General features: G+C 36.3%; 1 protein-coding gene across 8 annotated transcripts in view; it reads right to left on the bottom strand.

The window, feature by feature from the left end:
- DST (dystonin) overlaps positions 1–17,924 on the bottom strand; it is a 296,184-nt gene that overhangs the window by 112,858 nt on the left and 165,402 nt on the right. For 7 of the 8 annotated variants that reach the window (XM_051614876.1, XM_051614875.1, XM_051614881.1 and 4 more), the window contains 7 exons: positions 17,406–17,568; positions 16,621–16,704; positions 16,426–16,533; positions 15,659–15,757; positions 4,394–4,528; positions 1,820–1,908; positions 1,067–1,202 (listed from right to left, as the gene is read on the bottom strand). In XM_051614876.1, coding sequence (XP_051470836.1) covers positions 1,067–1,202; positions 1,820–1,908; positions 4,394–4,528; positions 15,659–15,757; positions 16,426–16,533; positions 16,621–16,704; positions 17,406–17,568 — 814 coding nt within the window. Of the gene's footprint in view, positions 1–1,066; positions 1,203–1,819; positions 1,909–4,393; positions 4,529–12,471; positions 14,056–15,658; positions 15,758–16,425; positions 16,534–16,620; positions 16,705–17,405; positions 17,569–17,924 lie in introns of all 8 variants that reach the window. The other variant, XM_051614873.1, reaches the window with a different exon arrangement.

The following is a 17,924-nucleotide window of genomic DNA, read 5'->3' as shown; positions in this document are numbered from 1 at the left end:
TAAAAAAAAAGCTTTCACTATTTTCAGACTAGATGGCTAAAAGTTTTGTTTGATTTTGAATGCATGGTAAGCATCAAAACATGTACTTACCAGGCCCGGAGGAATGCTGTGAATGTTAGCAGCTCAAATGCGCAAGTGATCTATGTCAGTCACTCAACAGCACACGATGTGATAAAAGATTTAAAATCAACATGCATCTGTGAATTGAAAACCTATGCTTTGCACACATAAACAGGGTTAGTGAAAGACAATAGAAGAAATGATCGCAGAGTGAGCAAATAGAACATATACCTGAAAGGCAAATTTTCATGCTCTAAATGTCTGTGAATGGTTAGAGTATTCAGAAACAGTATGTGATTCAGAACAACCATGCTATTCATGTTTACAGCATACAGCACTTCTGCATATACATTCAACAATAAGGAATCAGATATTCTAGCACCAAATACTGCATTTAGTTTGCATGGAAAGCATGAAGTCAGTTTGGCAACACTATTTAAACTAATTACACAGACACTGCCTCTGTGTATATGAGAACACTCATTTGTAACAATTTTTGAGAATTCCGTATTTAAGATCCATTAACAAATGTATTTGTAGTGTCTCAGAGCTAATCCCGTTATGTCCTCCCACTTTCACATCCAGATAAATTTTAAGAAAAACTGAAATTAGATATCTTCTAGGACATTTCTGAGTGATACATGGGAGAGATGAACATGTTATTTTATGGGTTTTTTTGCAGCAGAAACACAGACTTATCTAGCAAAGAATGGCTTTTAAGAGAAGAGTTAAGAGATGAATGATTTGTTTATCTTTCTTCATGCAAGGCACACATTATTAAGACTCTTCACAAAAAAATCTGATGAGCAGAATGTTCCTATGTACAGATAAGGTCACACACAGATTCCATAGCAAATACCCCAAACCTTCAGTCAATCCAACCTCATGTTGTCATGTTGCCTTACACACTGTTAATAGAAGCAGCTGCTTTTACTCATCACTTGTGGTTCCAAAACCATGCATTAAGCCTCAAAAGAGACTGAAATGTAAGTTTCCATCTTTTTACCTTTTCTTCCATCTTTTCATCACCCAGATACTGTCCTTCCTGCAGCTGCTTCAAAGCTGCATTGGATACCAAGTTGTAGCTCTCCTGGAGTGATCTGACTTGCTTTTCCAATTCATTTCTCTCTTCCTCCGTCATTCTATTATGGGAAGGGAAAAAAAAAAAAAAAAAAAAAAAAAAAAAAAAGAAGGAGATCTGAGTAAATCTGTAACCTGCTGGGGGGAGGGGGGGGCAGCTGCAGGTAGTAATTGCTAAATGCAGCCTGAAAAAAATATAGCCTAATTATGAGGATGTTCGACAAAGCTACAATCTGCTTCTAGTCATTCAGCAAAAGAAGCTACATAATTTAACATTTGCATTTGCCTTTGTCAACTCATTATCAGTCAAGATAGGTAGCATAACTAGCAAGGAATCGTATCTCAGCAGTTTAGTATCTTATGATTTCAGATACAGATGAAACAAATTTGTGGCATAAACTGCATCTAATGGTTTACTACTGATTTGTTAATTATTTTGACTTTAAATGAAAATTACATAATGTTTTTAAGAGGTATAGAAACCTAGCCAAATTATTGAAATAAACAAGACTGCATCAAGCTTACCTAAATGGGAAGACAATTATAAAATTAAAGAAAAAAACAGACATGAAATGCAATTAGAACTATAAGATTAAGATATATTTTCTTTTTAAGGAAACAATATGTACTGATTCAATTAATTTACTTTATTTCAAAAAATAAAAAATACTTGGCATACTTGTCACTGTGCTTGGCTAAAAATGATTGAGTGGTCTGCAGAGCTTCAGCTATTTGTTCTTTCTTGGTTGATATTTCATCCACAGAAATCTGAAAAATAAACAACCTGTGTTCAAGAATTAAGTATGCACATATATAAAGAGAAAGAAATCAAACAACATAGTATCTCTATCTGGGACTAAACTCAATAGTATATTAAGAACTTGAGTGTTTTTGTCTTTAAATAACCATCTGTTCTTAAAGCGGTTTTATTCACTGTGGAATTGTATCATTTCTATATGGGTAAGTCATCAAGCTATGCCTTTTGGTTAAATAAGCTGTTTGTATTAGAAAACTACTGGGTAGGACAAAGAGATTTTAAAATGTTATTTGTTTGAAAATTAACCAATCATTTAAAAACACTTAATGTTGGCACAGCTTAAAGTAGCTTTATAAAGATGTACAATGGTCGTGTTCAAGATGTTGCTCACCAAGATGAGAGATAGTAACTTTCTAAAAAAACATACCAGAAGATAACAAACCTTCATGAAATTCAATGGCAGAGACAAATGCAGTATGAAGACACTTGGTAAAAAATAATTATTTATTAATATTGTCCTTGCTCTCATTTCTGTGTCAACCTCTTTAAAGTATTTGTTCTAGCAGAGGAACTTGTGAGAATTTAAGTGTTTCTCTTTTCTGAGAAACTGTGTGCAGTCTCTTAAGAGGAAATAACCCATTTTGGATAAATAAAAGTATCAAAGGAGAGTCTAGGACTTTATTAGTAAGCCTGAGAGATGTTCAATGTTGACGCTAAGCAAACTCTGGCGAGGTGCTTGGGCCCTGCATTCACCCTGGTCTGGACACTACCAATGCTGTCCCTGTGTGTACCTCATCAAAGACCCTGAGCGTGGTCTTGAACAGAGTGCTTTTGCAATCACCACCAGCAAGGAGCAATCCCACCACTTGTGCTGCTTGGACAGAAAAGGAGAAAGCAAGCTCTGTATGCACTACAGAAGACAACTGTGTGAGCAGGCTGAGGTAGCAGGTCACAAGCTCCACTTTTCTCACGGAATTGGTGTTGCTACAGCTGCTCCGTGCACCTTGTAACTACTGCCACTAGCTTCTCCTTCCCACAGCAACCCTAAACCTCTCTGGAAAACATTATTTCAGCTAACTTTAGCTATGAAATCACTAGTCTACATGTATTCTGGCCAAGGCAGCCATGCTAGTCAGTGGAAACACAAAACAGGCACCTCTGAAAGGTGCCACTATCTGGCTGAGATGTTTCACACGGGAAGGAAACACTCTCAGCAAACACCCAGCTCCCACAGGCTGGAGGAAGCCAAAGCAGCTAACTCCCAGGTTACTTAGGGGCTCAGGCTGGACCTGGAAGACACAACCCATAGCTGCTGTTGTAAGCTGAGATGCTGTAAGGAGTTAAGTGCTAGCCTGATACTGACAAAGGTTTTCACTACTGTTCATTATCAAGGGCAGAAAAAGACCAGTGTCTAAGATCTTTGCAAATCCTGATCCCAACTATTAGTGATTTACCAATCAATATGCTCAAATCAAGACAAACTTAATTCCTTCTATAAATACAGGGACAAACTCAGTAACAGAATTAGCATTGGTCCTCCATGGAATATGCAGTGTGCTGGGATTGGTGGCCATCAGGATTGCCGATATGTCCAACAGCAAGCTTGATATATGCATATGCTGCTCTGGTGGCTCCAACCAGCACCAGCATGTGTGACTCAAAGAGCACAGGACCAGGGTGCCAGTAAGGCCAAAATTATGCTTGGCTGACCACACATTCAGCACTGCACTGAGAGACATGGAAAAGACACTGCTCCATTTCTCTGCTTCTCAGTGTGCAGGTAGTCCTCCACCCACTGAAATATTTTTAGGTATCACTAAGGTATTTTGTGGGACAAGTCTAGCAGGAGAGCTGTCAGAAATGATAGGAAACTTCACAGATGTAAATTAATAGTCAGAGTTATAACTGTACAACAATGTATCTTAAATACAGAGGCAGCAAGTTGGGCTACTCCAGCAGCCTGTGGACTAGTGTGATAATAAAGAGGGCTCAGATGACACCTGCTACATTCCCTAAGACAGCAGTTTGACTATCCCATAAGAGGACTCTGTCAGAATAACTTTTTAACAGCAAATAAAAAGAAACCTGGCCCTCAGGCCCTTCCTGCCAACTTTCTCCTTCCTGGTGCAAGGGTAGAAGTCAGCAGACTTATTCACTGAACTAGTTCAGGACAAGGGTGCAGACCTACTAAGTGTCCTCCTGTCAGAATGCACGGTCCCTCTACGAAGGCTGGGGTGCCTTTGATGTGCAGGGTCTAGTTTCTCTAACCTAACATTGTGTGGTGTCAGAATACATCACACCCCATGCCTGAAAAAAGCAGTTTCCATTTCTTTCTGAGTAACGTGTTTCGAGTCCCTAAACATTAGTGTTAATTTATCCAACTCTCCACTCACAACCAAATGTGAAATTATGTTTTCAGTAAAATGTGGATGGTGATTTGGAGAAGAAGTATTTCTGGAATATTCTGTCATTCAATCAACACAAAAAGCTGTGTACCTGCTGCTTAGGCAAATCTGTTTTTTCAGCTTTTTCTCCTTCTTCTTTGATGAGTGTCTTGCTGAGGTTTGACACCCATTTCAGTAAATCCCCAGCTTTCTCAACATGTTCCTTCTTTTCCTCTTCCACTGACTTCTGATAAGCACCGCGAATTGTAAAAAAATATGTAAATTGTTGGAATATTTAACATTCATGTCCATAGAAACAAATCTACCACAATGGCAATATTATCACATGACCATAAAGTGATTTCTTTTTATTTATCACCACATGCATTACTATGACACTTTGATGTAGGAACAAAAATGCCTCATAATTATGGACTAAAAATAATTGCTAAAATTATTTGTAATTATTATTACAGTGCTTATTCATACACATGTATATTAATTATAAAATGACTGATATTAAGAAAAAGCACAGCTTCCCAGCTATTACTCAGCAGACAAAATCTAAACAACATTTGCATATAAAGTATCTTTGAACTGCTGCCTTTGCATTACCCTCAGGTGTAGTTATGTACAGCCAGCAGAGGATACCACATTCTGTGCACATGGATTACTAAATTACAATTAGGAAGAATACATTGCTTTTATGCCTACAGAAACAAGAACAATACAAGAAAAATCTGGAGACATTTAATCTTTCTTTGCACAGGAATATTAATTTCTTTTTACAGTAGTACAACCTGTTGGTAATTTGAAATTTGTCAAGACTTAGAAAACATCTTACAGCCTTCTATGCATCACAAGCAAAAATAAAGACATTTTACTTTAATTACTTTTTTATTTGATACATAACTGTAATTCATTTGCCTTTTAAAGCATGAAAAATGGTTCCTGAAGTGAGAGAAAAATTAGGATATGTAACTCTATGATGTAAGCAGCCCATTAAAATCAATGAAATACCAGTGTAAGAGAAGCTATTTATGCACACATGTTTTCTGGAATGCAGATTTAACCCTTATATACTTTTTTGCCACTTCTTTAAAATAAACTATATCTGCAAACTGATTTGCAATACGTTAACTTCAACAACCCCAGGATAAATTCCGATTTATAGTAACTACATATACTACCTTATAACATCAGATAAGGCCTTCAGGTGAAGCCTGAACACACAGTCTGCATTTTGAAATTAAGAATCTGCCCAAGTTTACCTAAAAATTTCAACTTTATAAGAAATACTATCTAATTCCACGTTTCATGGTTGATACTAATTAGTGGCTTATACTAATTAGTTTTACAGCAACTCTTTATTACATTAGACAACACCATTTATAGTTTTCCATAAAGGTCATCATTAGACCTTTTCCTTGACTTGCATGTGTTTTAAAGCAGGCCCTGAAACAAGTAGCAGTATCTTTATTCCATTACGAATTATAGTAAAGACTGGAAATTCCCGTTTTCATGGGCTCTGCAGCTTCTAGCAATCGCAGCCCAGTGTGGCAATCAAAGACAGCTCTCTCTAAAGCTTCTTTATAGGTTATCTTCTTCCTTGTTTTGGGGCATGTTATAACTTTAACATACAGCTTTTCATCTTTCATCTTCGTAGCTGTGACAGCATCAATAATACCATTCTTAATTGCATCTTCCATTGTTAATCTGGAATGAGACTTCGGATCTATCAATCCACCAGTCAAGTACTGATACTCCAGGCAGCGTGTACCCATTTCTTTGTCTACAGTATTTAAATGCATAGCTTCAACAGCTGACATAACTGTGTTCCTTACAGGGTGAATGATCCCAGTAAAGATCAGTTCACACTGCTGGATTTGCTTGGCAAAAACATCATCAACTAAATCCCGTTGCAAAGCTTCTGAAACACTGTACTTTCTCCTGGTAAATGGATCAATTATGCCTCCTGTACTAACCTGAGCTTCAAGACACCGGAGGGCAGTGACTCTATCAATCAAGTTTTTGCGTGAGGCTTTTAAGACTGGAATTCTTTCATTGGTTTCGGAAAGCCATAACCCGGCAATAGGACTGTTTACATCTTTATTTGGCTGTGAACTGCTAGCCAAAATATCACCAAACTCATTAATTGTGATTAAACCTTCCTTATAGTTGTTAACTAATGCTTTGTCAATTCTACCCTGGCTTAAGGACTCCTCAATATTAAACTGTACACCAGTTTTAAGATCTGTAAGCAAAAGGAAAGAATTCCCATCAGAGTCAAAACATGTAGACTCCTTCCAATCAAATTCCTGTTTTGATAGCTCAAGATACGTAGCTTTATCAACACAATTTTTTTTATAAGCCTCATAGGAAGTCATTTCAGCTCCTGTTTTGACATCTACTACAGAAATTTTATGACTTTTCTCTGCTGTTGGGCTGCTTATTTTCCTTTCACCAAGTGGAAGCAGAAAGCACTTACTGCTTACACTGAACAGACACATTTTCAGCAAATCACAGTAGTACATAGCTTTCCTGTTATTTGGATTGTGAAAACATTTTGCATTACTAGAAGGTTCATGCAAAAATTTTAAAATTGTGTTATTAAGCAAGCCAACCTGCACAGCACTTTCTGGAGGTACACGAACACTTCTTACAGGATCAATGACCCCCCCACTTGCAATTTGAGCCTCAAGGATATTTTTCCCTTTTTGTCTTTCTAAAAGTCGAGCTTCCATAGCCTGATACACCGAGAACACTTTCCCAGAAAAGCAATATCCCAGAACAGCTTTCTCTGCCTCAAGTAGTCTACTCTTGAACTCATTATCTGCAAGCCCTCTAATGACTGAATCATCAACAGAAAACTTCTGACCTGTTGTGGGATCAATGATGAAACCAGTAGCTGCTTGAGCCTCTAAAAATGCTAATGCACATGCTTTTCCTATAATTCTTCTCTTTGCTGCTAAAGCAAAAGAGAGTATTTCTTTGCTGCATTCAAGGTACAGCCCAGCTATAGCTGTAGGTTTAGTTAAAAATTTTTCAAGATTTTTCTGAACCTCATCAACAGTTTTCTGCCCTGAACGGAGCTGCTCAACTGTGAGCCTGTCTAAAAGTTTCACTTCAATCAACTGCCTGGCAGTTACATCATGTCGGAGACCTTGAAACTTAATAAGATTGTATTCCTCTGTAAAATATTCCAACTGAGTAGCATCATCAGTTTTCAAAATCTCTTCCCCTAAGCAAGAGCTCATCTTTGCAAAGTCTTCTCTGCTAAACCCTTCTGAAGCTTTGTATCCCTCAAACATTCTCTCTTCATTACCAAAAGTCTTGTCATTTTCTTGGTTTAATGTTGTGACTTCAACACGCATGTCATACTGCTTGTTCTTCGCTCTCTGTAAACAGGAATTTTTTGACACAGTGAGAAATACATCTGCAGAACTATGCTGTATATAATTCACTCCTAAATCCACCTCCAGAGAAACAAAAGAGAGAACTTGAGTTTAGGACAGAAATGAGCACTGGAGAGCAGAGAAATACAGATAGCTAGAGTTCTAAAGTGCATTTTCTATTTCAAATATTTATTCAAATAACAGGAATATGACTGGACTAAGCAACAGTAACTATTGCTTGTTACATTATGAACTTAGTGCTATTAACCAAAGCTCATTTTGACCAATAATGACACAATGGTGTACGTGAATTCCTGCTTCCAACAAATTCAAAATAACAAGCTTCTTAGATACTAACAAATTTGCTATAAAGTTTAATGAAAATCTTCTTGAGTAATTAAGAAAGGAGGAGTCCCATTCACCAAGGTAGGAATATAAGAAAAATCAAAGAGAATACAGAATACTGACAAAGCATAACTAAAAACAAAGAAAACAAACAAAAAAATAGGCAAGTAAAAATCAGCATTTGAAAGGCAAATCTTCACAAAATAGTGTGTACCTCCAAGGGGTGCAGTTTTACCACTCCTAACTCATGTTTCATGTCTTCTCCATGTCTAATAGTTTGTCTGGAACTGTGCAGGTTCCTGTTTCTCAGAGTGTCCCTTTCAGATGTTCCAGCGATTTGGCTTGCTTTATCAAATGTTATCTGAAACTGTGTACTTGTTTGAGAAACAAATTCTGTAAAAGATTGTGGGCTTGCATCTTCTTCTAGTGACTGGTTCATTCTTGACATCTGGAATTGCACCTCTCTTGGCATCGTATCATCAGCACTCACATAAAATGTATTTTCTTCTATTTGGTCAGATTTAAAACCTGATCTCTCCTCTTTCTGCCTCAACAAAGATGAGCTAGGTTTTGCATGTGGAGGAAGCTGCTCAAATTCTCCAGCTGTGGTGTTGGTCAAGTAACGAAAATCATTCCCTCTTCTCTCACAGCTCAATTTAAATCCAGAATCTTGGAGTTTATTATTTTGCTGAACTTCACCCTGAAACAAAAGAAACCTGTGTTCACTCTCCTTGACCTGCAGGTCCATTTTCTGTTTCAAGCTCTCAACTGTGCGCTTCTGTGCTTCCAATTCTTCCTCAAGTTTCCTGCACTTCTGGTTATAGTCCATTTCAGCCCGCTTCCCTTGCTGAAGTTGTTCATGGCATTTTTTAAGCCTTTCTTGTAGATCTTCCATTTGTATCTTGTACAACATGATGTTTTCCTCGGCCATATGCTTTTCCTGCTGAAGAGCAACACACTCTAGTTTTATGCCAGATATGTCCTTTTCTGTGATGCTATGGGATTCCAGTAATTTTTCAACTTTTTTCCGAAATTCCTCTGCAGAGTGTTTAAACTTAATGGATTCTTCCTGAAACAGAATCATCTTCTTGCGTGCCATTTGTTCATCTATAGTCTTCTGGTGAAGTTCATCCTGCAATTTTTTTAATTTACTGCTTAGCTCTTGTATATGGGTTTGTTGTAGTTGTATTTTCTGCTCATTCATTCTCTTTTCCATAGTTAGAGCATTCATTTGAGCATTTAGATTTTTAACTTCCCGCTCCATGGTTAGGGTGGAAGCACTTTGTTTATCACATTTTTGCTTATATTCACTAGCTAAGTCTTTTGTTTTTGCCAGATCAACTTCTAAGCTTTTGATTTTACATATGAATTCTTGTTCGATTATTGTTTGCTTGTGCAATTGTTCATTTGTTGTATGCAGTTGCTCTTTGAAACCATCTGCTAGGGCTTTTAATGCATCATTTTTCCTCTGGATACTTTGTTTTTCCAAATTCATCTTCTCTGATTCAGACTGAATTTGCTTCATTAGTAGTTTTGTTTCATTATTCCACTTATTAAGGTCCTCTATCTTTAGTTTCAGTGTTTCCGATACCTGTTTACTTTTGGCTAATTCGCTCCTCAGCATCTGAATTTCCTGCTGGTTTTCTTTCTCTCCTTTTGTTTTTTGAAGTAACTGCTCTTGAATTTTCTTATATTGGTCTTGAAGATTATTTGCTTCTCCTTTGCATGACTGGGTTCTGTGTTCAGCTGCCAACTTCTCTTTTTGAAGAGAACTGATTTGTGAATTTAAATGTTTGACAGTGATTTCCATTTTTGTCTGTGATCTAGTTAATTCCTCTACTTCTCTTTTTAGCTGGATCTTCTCTTGCTGAATGGATTTCAGCTCCTCCTGATAGCTCACCTTAATCTGCTTAAGATCTATAGCTTCTTGCATCACCTCTTCAGCTTTATCTGTGGTTCTGTGTAGCTGCTTGTCCAGTTCTTTCAACTGTTGCAAATATCCCTGCTCTGCTTGGTCTTTTTCCTCCAACTTAATTTTTAGGCATTTAAGTTCACCATTGACTTTATCTAGTTTTTCTTTTAATAAACGAGACTTTTCTTCTGTTGATGATTTCTGAAGCTCAATTTCATTCATTTCATATTTCAGGTCTTTAATAGTTTTATCAGCTTTTTTGTTAGCAAGGGTTAGCTCATCTATCTTCTGTTTAAGCTCTTCTACTTTTTTGGCTTCTTTTTTCTTCTGGAAACTTGCAATTTGAGAATCAGTCCTACACCGGCTGCCTTGTCCTGCTGTGAAAGTTGGCAAGGAAGTTTCTCTAATTACAGAGTACCCACTTTCAACAACCTTCCTTCTGGCTTCAGTCTTCTCTTTTCCTTGCTGCTTTATTTCTGACAGATACCCTTTAAATTCAAGATCTTGTTCCATTTGCTTTAGCAATTTCATAAGTTTCTCCTCTCCTTCTGTTTTTTTTTTCAGCTCTTGCATTAAAGTTTTTTTTTGTTGCTCTAAATCATGAAGATTAGTATCTTTTCTTCTTAGATGCTCTTCCAGGTTTCTTCTGGTAAAGGTGCCTTCTTCTATTTGTTTTTGAAAAGCACGGAGGTTTTCTTCCAATATGCTTCTTTGAGTTTCTGCCTGAAAAATTAGCTGCCTTACACACTCCAACTCCTGCTCTGCATCTGCTTTCTCTTTCTCAATGTTCTCTAGGTCTATACGACATTGCTTTGCCTCTTGCTCAGCTTTAGTCTTCTGAAGACAGATCTCTTCCATGTCCTTTTGCTGCTTCCTCCGCTCTTTTTCTGCAGCTTCCCTCACTTTAGGGAGCTCTTGTTCCACTTGGAATTTTTGTTTCTTCATATTTTCTAACATCTCCTCAAGTATTTTTACCTTTCCCATGAGTTTTGTGTTCTCATCAATTGTGCTATTTTGCTGTGCCATTAGATCTGAATATGCCTCACGCACTGATGCCTCCTTATTCCTTAACATCTGTAAAAGAACAAGGTAAGTTGAAATGTACTTTTTGGTAACAGAGCATATATGAAACATATTAGGCTCTTTGAGAAGCAGAATGGAAAATACTTACTCATATATATACGGTATGTCGAGAAAGTAGGACGAGCAGTTCCCACCACCATCACCTTCTCTTGATACAGCAAGCTTCAGGAAGTTACCATTAGCCAAACATGAAGCCCTTCATAAAGACATCCACAAAGTGAAGAAGTCCTGAAGCCTCCCACTTCAGTCAGATGCCTCTTAGCAGTAAGCAGCATCAAACAACAGCTCGCACATGCTTTTTCTCCAAACAAATAGGTAGAGCAAACAGTCAGCCAAACACTATGTGCAAGAATTCCCAAAGAGAAAGTGGCCCACCATCTCTGCATCAGTTCAGTAGGAATTGGAAAAGCATTTCATGCTTGCAAGCACAAGCAACACAAGAGAAGTTTGGAAATTCCCTCCAAGAAAATAAACAGTATCTAGAGCTAGAGCCAAGATGCATCAAGTCCAGAAAGAGAAGTAACTAAACCCCAGTACATCTATGCTCCATAGTCTGCTCCACAGTCCCAATGCCTCCACTGGCTCAGCTGGCAGACTGGTAAGAGCACAGTTACTCTGCAGCGTAGACACAGAAGTATAAACACAGTGATAAGGAAAATCCTAGTGAAAAACCTAGGAAAAACCAGACAGCTGGTAGTCTCCATATGTTGGCAGATCAAGGGAAACTCTTATAAGCAAGATGTGTATTCACCAGCAATAATACTCTTGAAACCATACCTACCCTGTCTCCATTAGCACTACTATGGCATTAGTTACCAATAGGAGCTAACATGAGGTAAGAACACACCTGTATTCCTATTATCATACAAACATGGCATGAAGGGTAATTATAGCAACATTTTAAATATAAAAAATGTTGTTTTAGTTAAAATTTACTTCATTTTTCTTATGATATATAAAACTTATTTCCTAAAAGGCTAATGCAAAGGCAGCTTTTCAGTTTCTCTCCATATTTCCCATGTCACAATTTTGAACAGACCCCAATGGATACAAAACATTTAAATTGGTTTCTTATTAGATCTCCTTTTACACTCCCACGGACATAAAATCTAATGTATTATGCTTGAAAAAGAAGAATTAAAAATACAGATACAGTCACAAATAACTTGTTAGCTTTCATTATTTCTAATCAACGTGGCTGAGCACCAGCTGGGTGGAGAAAGGATGGTAGTTAAATAGTCATACAAGATAAACATAAACATAAATTTGTAGGAACTTAAAAAATTTAAGCATCTCAAAATGCATAGTAGTTAGTACATAATTAGCATGTTTATTGTTTAAATTATATTCAATCAACTTTAAATCACTTGATCTTGACAAAATTTGAGATTCAAATTTTGATTTAGATTGATTTACAATCATTCTTAAATTTGCACTGCATAGAAACTCTGGTACCTTAATAATAGTTGTGCTCCTTCTATCTTCATTATCATTGTCTCTTTTTTTTTGCTTTTCTCTTTTTTCAAGTGAGGATTTTTTCCCTGTTTTTTCACATAACGTTTTCTGGAGTCCGGTGTTTTTTCCAGATACCTTTGTGCTATGACCCTGAGCTCTACTGTCCATTTCTGCAAACAGTGATAAATCTTTACATTTCTGACCCTGTTTGAACTTCTCTCCTCCATTGTTCTTCTCCCTACTTATATTTCTGTTGTTTAAACCACAAATTTTACATTGTGGTATCTTCTCCTCATTTACTTTCTCATTGTGACTCAAGGGCTTTTTTGCTAATCCATGTTCTGATAATGGAAAATAATCCTCTTCTCTAAAAATAATTTCTGAGAGGGCTATATTTGCATTTAAATCACCAGCATTTCCTAACAATTCTTTATCTAAATTTGGATCACTCTGCACTGGTGACAGTTCAAAATCTACTGATACTTTTGCTGCACACTGATTCTCTGAAATATTTCCTGAAGAAACAGCCAAAATGTCTCTCATAGTACTCCTGGCTTCATTTGGATTTAAATTTGATTTTTCTAAGATTTTGTTTTCTGCTATGAAGTAACTTTTATCCAGAGATGCCCCATGCAGTTTGTTTGTGTCCTTTTCAACATTACCAGAAACACCTGGATTATAAACATACTGCAAATCTAACTGTGTTTTTTCACTTCTGTTGTGTGCTGCCAGCTCTCTGAAAGAGGATGCAACTTTCTCTAAAGGTACTGTATCCCTTACACCTGAAAGAGAGTCATCTTTTTCACCACCCACTTGAAATTCTCTGTCTTCAGAGTATAAAGTATTATGGCTATTACTTTCTGTAAAGCAATGTTCTTTATGCCAACATTCAAAATGAGTTCTTGGTGAAAAATGTTGCTGCTTGTAAGGGCTGATATCTAGGGCACGCTTTATGGTTTTTGGAGCAACTTCACCCTTCTTTGTTGTTAGTTCAAGATTAATTTCCGATTGCATCTCACATTTTTCTTTATTTGGAACAGCACTCTTGGCCTTTTTTGTACAACTTTTTCCTGTGGCTTTGTGCATCATTTCCACTTCAGGCAACTTCTTTAATTCTCCCGCTGTTTTCTGTCTCTCTCCATTAACAATTTGATCATTTAACATTTCATCAGGGTCATTATTCACACACACACAGATCTCAGCTGAAATAAAACAACCTTTTCTAACATTTTCTTCTTCTCTACTTTGATTATCAAAACCTACTAAATTATCTTGCTCTGTACTTTCTCTCTTGCCACTAATTCTACTTTCTTGACCATTAAAATTTAAAAATTGCTTTAATGTTCTATTATTTTTCATTTTATCATATCTGTCTACATCTAGTTTTCTTCTGTCAATTTCCAATTGATTTTCTGTGTGTTTAGGTCTACTGGAAGAGTTCTCTTTTTGCAAATATTCAGCAGCCATCGTGCTTTCATTAGCTGTGTTTTCTTCTCTGAATTCAACAGCTTCATTACATCCCAAACATTGGAAAACTTCAGCTGACTTCACAGGTTGCTGGAGTTCACTCTCCTCTGGTAAGCTCTGAGCATGACAGCACATGGATTAAACTGAGATATCATGGCAAGTATCTTACTTTTTCCTTTTTCTGTGCATTCTTAATGCCATTACTGAGAGTCAAGAAGAAAGACTGGCATGGAAGAAAATCTTGGAACAATCACAGACTTCAGAGATATGATCCCACAAGAAAAAAACTATCATTCCTCCTTTGTAATGGAGGAATTAATTTTCTGATTTTCTACCTTGATTACCAAGAAAAAAAAACATCAAATCACTTAGTGATTGGAAACCTACTTAGGTTATCTCCAAAGAAGCTATCAAAGACTTGAAGGCTGCTGGAAGGTGGAGGATGTTTGATTAAAAAAAAAAAAAAAAAAAAAAAAAGGAGCAGTCTTGGAGATTCAGAGCAGGCTGTAACCTAAAAGACTATTTGCATTTAAAAAACATGAAGCCTATTGGCATTCACATATTTCTTGATCCTGGTTTCAATTCTTGTTCTCTGTTTCACTTTTTATCTTTGATACCATTAACATTATTAGACATACTAAATCTTCAGTTATAGTGGCTACTGATCAACAGACACTATCTATTTCCATCCTTACGCTCCACCACTTCATGATGCACAAAAATATTTGGTCTCAGTGTTACAGTTTGTCCAGAGGTATTCAATAGCAAGTAAAGCCAATAAAGACAAAGCTTAAGAACTCTGGCTTTTTCTGTAATAATAACATTAAAATGTTTAACCTTATGAGAGTGTTCTCCAATTTTATGCAATTTATATAGGACTACATTTAATATGGGCAAAATCAATTACAAAACTACATTTACTATAGGCATTATTTTTGAGACATGCACTGCATAGATTATACTAAAACACTATAGTCCTTAAAGAATGACTATATAATCTCTTTCAGAGAGAAACATTTCCAAAGAAAGTAAAGAATTTAAAAATATTTCCTTCTCAATTATTGGGAATGTTGATTCTGCAGCAAGCATGTAATTTGTCAGTTCAAATTCAGTAACCTTCTCTTGTTAGTAAGATTCAATGCTAAGCATACACAAGATTCTGTTTGATCCCAAGGAATCAATGCAGCAGAAAGGCAGAAGAAAAAAAAAATAATCTAAACATGTCAAAGAACCTTAAGAAATTTAATTAAGAGGGCATTGCATCTCCCTGTTTAAAGAACCCCTTATATGTTCTTAAGTGGACCAGAATACATAGTATAGAATATATAAGACCTACTGTGATATCAAAGGTGTGTGCACACTGCTTGCCCTCATCTTAATGTCTGCATTTATCCAAAAGATCAAGCCCTAAATTATTAAGGCATTAAAACATACTGTATGGAATTACATTTCCATAAGAATGTAGTGAATCATAGGATCCTTCTAGCTGGAAGAACTAGTAAAATGGATGGATGGAATACGGCTCTGCTAATCTCAACGACAATAGTGTAATTTAATACTCCCATATTCCTGTATAAAGTGCAGTACATAAGGAATTTTAGTTTGTCATATCTGCTGCTAACTTTGTGAATAATTCCAACAGGTATAGTTTGTTCTTTGTTCTTATACCAACAGGTACAGCTGTTCTTTTTGCTTGGTTGGCTGCCAGGGGATAACCTACCTCTTCCTCTTCCAGTCTTTTCAAAGAGTCACCTGCAAACTTAATGTACTGGGTCATCAAGGTCACTAAGGCAGTATAACGAGTCCGTAAATCCATGAACTGCAGAAAAACAAAGGGTGGGGGGGAGAGAGAAACACTCCCATTAACCCACAAAGAAGTGATAAACACTACTCCACAATCTATCCCCATTTTGATTCTACAATTCTGATTGTGGAATCCAAAGTCCTAATTTTGATTTCAAAGTTGAATGCCATCAGCAGGGTGCACTTGCACAAATAAATCCTAATAATCTGTGAGAAGATTCATAGGCAGAAGAAATACAAGACAATGTTTTGACTTCACAGTCACTTGATTCCGCCCCCATGTAAGAAGAGATTGTAAGAGGGACAAGCAGTGCTGGTCACTGTTCCTCTCTAACCATTAGCAGGGAGACAGATCTTTTTTTTACACCCAAATGAGGCTGATTTGCCTTGGAATCTGACAAAGTGTTCAGACCTGGTATGTTTTACCACAGCAAAGATGAAAGCTCTCTAAGGAGTTTTATTGAGATACGTTTCTCATATAATATTTTTATAACTCAGGGGACTTTTGTTCAGCAATAAACTGTCTCATTATCTAAATACTGCATAATGACCAACAGAATATTTACCACATCATATATCTATAGAGAAAAAATTAATTTTGCTTGGTTTACCATATTTCATCATTAATAAATACTAAATACCATTATTTGGTTTACTCTGTTTTAAGTAAAGAAATCAATTTACCTCTTGAATTATGAAGTCTGATGAGCTTTGCATTCTTCGGCGTTTTACTGGAGATTTTTGTTGGGAATCAACCATAGCTCTGTAGGTCATGGTCTGCAACTCATAGTCCTGTAAAAAAAATAAACAAAATTATTGGCATTCTACATGATATTGACACCAAAAATAAATTATTCTAAGTCTAATATTATTTATTACCTTCACAGCAGCTGAATATTGTTCTGAATACTTCTGGCATTCATCTATTTTGCCTTGTTTCATTTCAATCTCAGAAACCAGCATCTGTAAAATACAAATCTACATCTTAATCTTAAAAAGTTATTGTTATTACTATTCATTATTATTAGCATTTCTACTTTATCTAACATCATGAAATATACATAACACATTCATTCCCATTTGTGTACAAGTAATTATATGCTCAAGCCTATGTCCTGGGCTCTTTCAGGCTCACAGTGTAGAAGTAGTGAAAAGACCCTTACAGGTTAAATAGATAGTAAGTTAAAGCAAAATCATTAATATTTCGTGCACATAATTTGTTATTCTACCTCTTATTTAAGTTACATTTCCCTCTTGTATGAAACCATTGTTGAGTTTAGCTCTGCTTCCATGAAAATATTCCTACATACATAAACACCAAGAGCAATATTTAATTAAAAATTATGTGATAAGGAGAGTCCAAAATGTTAGGCTCTCTCTAAAGTTTTGCTTTTCTTACAGATATGAGTACCAAAATAATCTGGTCTACAAAACAGCAATAATCAATATCAATATTCAATAACCAATAAGCAATAATCAATATTCATTATGTTAGTTGCATTTAAAACCATGAAAGTCAGTGATGACTTGGAATTTTCCAATAAGGGCTGTGGGATATAAACACCACATATCAAGACATAAGACTGACATCAGTGGGTTAAACTGACATTTTAATACTTCACTCCTTATAGCAGTGCTTTCTTACACTGAGATCACTTTCATACCTTATGTTGGTTCAGCTGTTTAGCCAATGCTTTGCTATTTTCAGGATGGATTTCTTGAATCTTTCGCTGCGTATCTTCCACTTGTTGAATCCAAGAGTCCAAAGAATTGTAAGTATCTTTGTAATACTTCAGAGATTTATTAATACCTTCTAGGTCACGCAACCTGATTTTATTTTAGAAGAATATGATTATTGAAGATTAAAAGTACAGTAATAAGCCAAATACAGCTTTAAAGGCGACAGATGCCCTAGTTCTGCTATAACTCACATTATAAACATCCTTACATAACATTGACTAAATAGTAAATTAACTTCTCAAATACAGAGCTAAACTTCAAACTAAACTTCTCAAACCCAGCTTTATGAAGCCTTTTCGTTTGTGATGACACCCAGGAGAGATCCTACTATACAGGATCTCTGCATATAGCCCTCATTAGTGAGCTAAACTGCTTGAAAGTCCATGAGCTCAGGAAACCCCAAGCAAAAGAGAGGGTTCTGCAACAGCAATAAATTATAAGAA

The sequence above is a fragment of the Apus apus genome, chromosome 3, assembly GCF_020740795.1.
Source record: "Apus apus isolate bApuApu2 chromosome 3, bApuApu2.pri.cur, whole genome shotgun sequence".
NCBI classification, from domain to species: domain Eukaryota; kingdom Metazoa; phylum Chordata; class Aves; order Apodiformes; family Apodidae; genus Apus; species Apus apus.
This window is presented reverse-complemented; position numbering and strand designations above follow the sequence as displayed.